The sequence below is a fragment of the Triturus cristatus genome, chromosome 8 (genome assembly GCF_964204655.1).
Source record: "Triturus cristatus chromosome 8, aTriCri1.1, whole genome shotgun sequence".
NCBI classification, from domain to species: domain Eukaryota; kingdom Metazoa; phylum Chordata; class Amphibia; order Caudata; family Salamandridae; genus Triturus; species Triturus cristatus.
In genome coordinates, this window is record NC_140591.1 from 1,583,391,160 (window position 1) to 1,583,394,231 (window position 3,072).

Sequence of the window (3,072 nt, forward strand, 5' to 3'; positions counted from 1 at the left end):
AAGTATAAACAGCGGTATACCGAAACTAGACTGAGTTGACTAAGTGGTCAAAAGTGTGGCGAGATATAAGAAATGTGCCAGGGCTTAGGTACATAAATGTGACCAAGTCTAAACAGCGGTATACCGAAACTCAAATGAGTTGACTACTAAAGACTATAGTGCGTGAACTGGGTGAAGCATGCTCACTGAACTACAAGTTCCAAAACACCTACAACATGTTCAAATTAGTGCTGCATTTATGGAAATCTGCAAGAGAAACAAGGTCTCGGAGTTGGGAGCCCAAGTGAGGCTTTCCTCACTAGGGCTCACAACCCCAGGACCTTGTTTCTCATCCATTGGCGTCCAGTAGCCAAAAGGGAAAGAATTGTGATCCCATGTTCTTCTATTCTTTTCCCCACTTTAAAAAAAGGCCCCATGTTTCACACAATCAAAGAGCAAGACTCCTAGAGACCGATTCAAAGTGCCACGTGCACCCTTAAAATCATTAAACGTGTACAATTAAAAGCATTTGTAGGGGCAAAATCCCATTCCTGATTGATAAAATTGGGAGAGTTTAGATTTTGCCCCCACTAAAAAAAAATCTGCATGTGGTGGATTTTCAATGTGAGAAAATCTATGACTAGGGGTTTGTTTGCTTGATCGGTCCTTCTGCAAAGGTTAGTGAAGACCCCCTAATCCACACGTTTTGGGTATTCACCAACAGCTAGCAGGTGAGCTGCCACCGAGAACTCTAACTTTATTTAATCATGCCCAGTGTGGGAGTTAATGAATGGATTGTGGGGAAAAAGGCGAGCAGATAACTCCAGAACTGATGGCGATACAGGAAAATGGGTTTCCTGTGAAGACCAATTACTTCCCATAGAAAAAACAATGTTTCGACCATTAAGTCAAATAAATAAATGATTTAATATTGAAGAAAGAAACAAAACATTAGCTGCCATATCAGAGGACCAAAAACACATTTTACAGGGAGTTTGGTTTTGCAGATAAGCAGTTTTGTTCTTAATGTTATTAATTGATTCAAGACAAAATTAAAATAGATTTTCCTTTATTTAAATTTCATTAGTTCTGCTTTGACGCAATAGCTGTAGCACTGGTTTGTGAGCATAAAGGCAAACGACAAAATGTATTCCCAGATCTTTTTGTATCCGAAGACTGGTCAGTGGCTGATTCTGCAACTGTAGAGGTTATCCCTGGAGTACTTGAGTGGTTGTGCAAAGATCTTCTTCTGCTTGAGAAGATCAGACCTCTTGCTAAAGACTTTTTCGATACCCCGCATTCTTGAGTAACCACTGGCGTGTTTGCAGGCTGATCTGGCACGCGATGGAGGCTCTTTAGCTTTTCCTGTATAACATTAGCAGGAATTGCTCCTTCTCGGTCTAAGCACTTTGGTGAGACTTGACTGACTTGTGCTGTTGGATTGCCTTTCTGCACTTGGTGCAAGTGAAGGACCTCACCTCCAGCTTGTTGCTCAGCACAGCAAAGCTTCTCCTCAGTCTTTATCTTCTGGTAGTTCATCAGTTTAGATTTTAGTCGGACAATTAACTCATCCTTGGAACATGGAACAGTTTGCCCAGGAAGGGTTCGCTCAGTGAGGTGGTGTGCAGCTGTGCTGAGGGCGTTGAAGCCATTATCACATTTGATATGTGGCAGGAGCTGCTGCCTTCTGGCAATATTAGATTCGTTCTTTAAATCTGAACACTTTGAGACACTTGAATTACTCTGGGTGGACATCAAGGGCTTCATTACACAACGTTTTTTCTTCTGTTTCTGAAAAGCCAAGATCCCATCACATATTTTCCAGCACCTGGTGTCTGGACATGCAACCTCCTCACTGTGAATCCTCCCTGTGTGTCTTTTTAGGTGGGAGTTTTGCCTGAATTTTCTGCCACACTCCAGGCAGGGAAAGCGGCGCTCACCAGAGTGAACAGTTTCGTGCACGGCAAGAGACCATCGGCGGCTGAAGCTCTTTCCACACTCCTGACACATAAAGGGTTTCTCGTTTGTATGTGTTATCATGTGTTGTTTAAAATGGGATTCTTGGTGAAAACCTTTACCGCACTCTGAGCAGGAAAAGGCGCGTCTTCCAGAGTGAGCCTTTCGGTGTACGCTTAGAGACGAGAGCCAGCTAAAGCTTTTGCCACATTCGGCACACGAGTATGGTCGCTCCCCAGAGTGCACCCTCTGATGTAAATTTAATGACGAACGTCGAGCAAAGCTTTTCTCACACAGAAGGCAGAGGAACTGCTTCTCCTTTGTGTGTCCTACCGGGTGAAGCTTGAAATTAGGTTCCTTATTAAAGCTTTTTCCGCCCTTTGGGGAAGAGTAAAAGTGTTCTCCATGAAGGGTCTTCTTTTGTGCACCGAGAAGATCCACACAACTGCTAAAGCTTTTGCCACTCTCTAGTTTAGGGTATGGACTCTTAACACAATGAATCCGCTGGTGTACAATGAGGTATGCCCGCAGACTGAAGCTTTTCTCACAGTCGGGGCAGGGATACGGTTTTTCTATTGTCCGGGCACATCTGTGAGTCTGAAAAAGGAAATCTTTTTTAAAGCGTCGCCCACAATCTTGGCATTGGAAAGGAATGCCATGGGGGATTTTATGCCGTTTCCCTTCTGGCTTTCCCTGCTGACAATCTGAATTTTCAGAACACTGGTGATTTCCTTCACCCTCTGCACACAGTGGCGCCCCAGCTGTGGATTCATTTGGCAAGATGTCCAGTGGTTCTTTCTTCATGGGGCATGTCCCAGGATTATTCTCTGCCACCCCTCTGTCCATCAACCTTCTACCTGCTGGGAGCAATGGATAATTCACAGAGAAGCCAGTGTCACTTAGGTATCAATGAACTAGACAATAAAAGTGATGTAGTGCCCCTTGGAGGCAGGGGTTAAAAACTGCAACTTAAATAACAACTTTAGAATGTATACAACTGGTTAAGATATTATGTTCTATATTTGACAAAGCATGATTCTAAAATCTAGCATAAGTGACGTGCCGAGCAGAAAAGAGTTGGAAAGAATCAGGAAAATAATCTAGTGATAAGATGCTTTTCTATACAAGTGTTTGGTT

At 43.4% G+C, this 3,072-nt stretch overlaps 1 protein-coding gene across 1 annotated transcript; it reads right to left on the reverse strand.

Moving 5' to 3' along the window:
- Window positions 1-1,062: 1,062 nt before the first annotated feature.
- On the reverse strand, window positions 1,063-2,781 carry LOC146806246 (uncharacterized). Its single transcript, XM_085623918.1, has one exon. It carries the CDS (start codon window positions 2,779-2,781, stop codon window positions 1,063-1,065), a length of 1,719 nt encoding a protein of 572 aa, XP_085480044.1.
- Window positions 2,782-3,072: the final 291 nt, after the last annotated feature.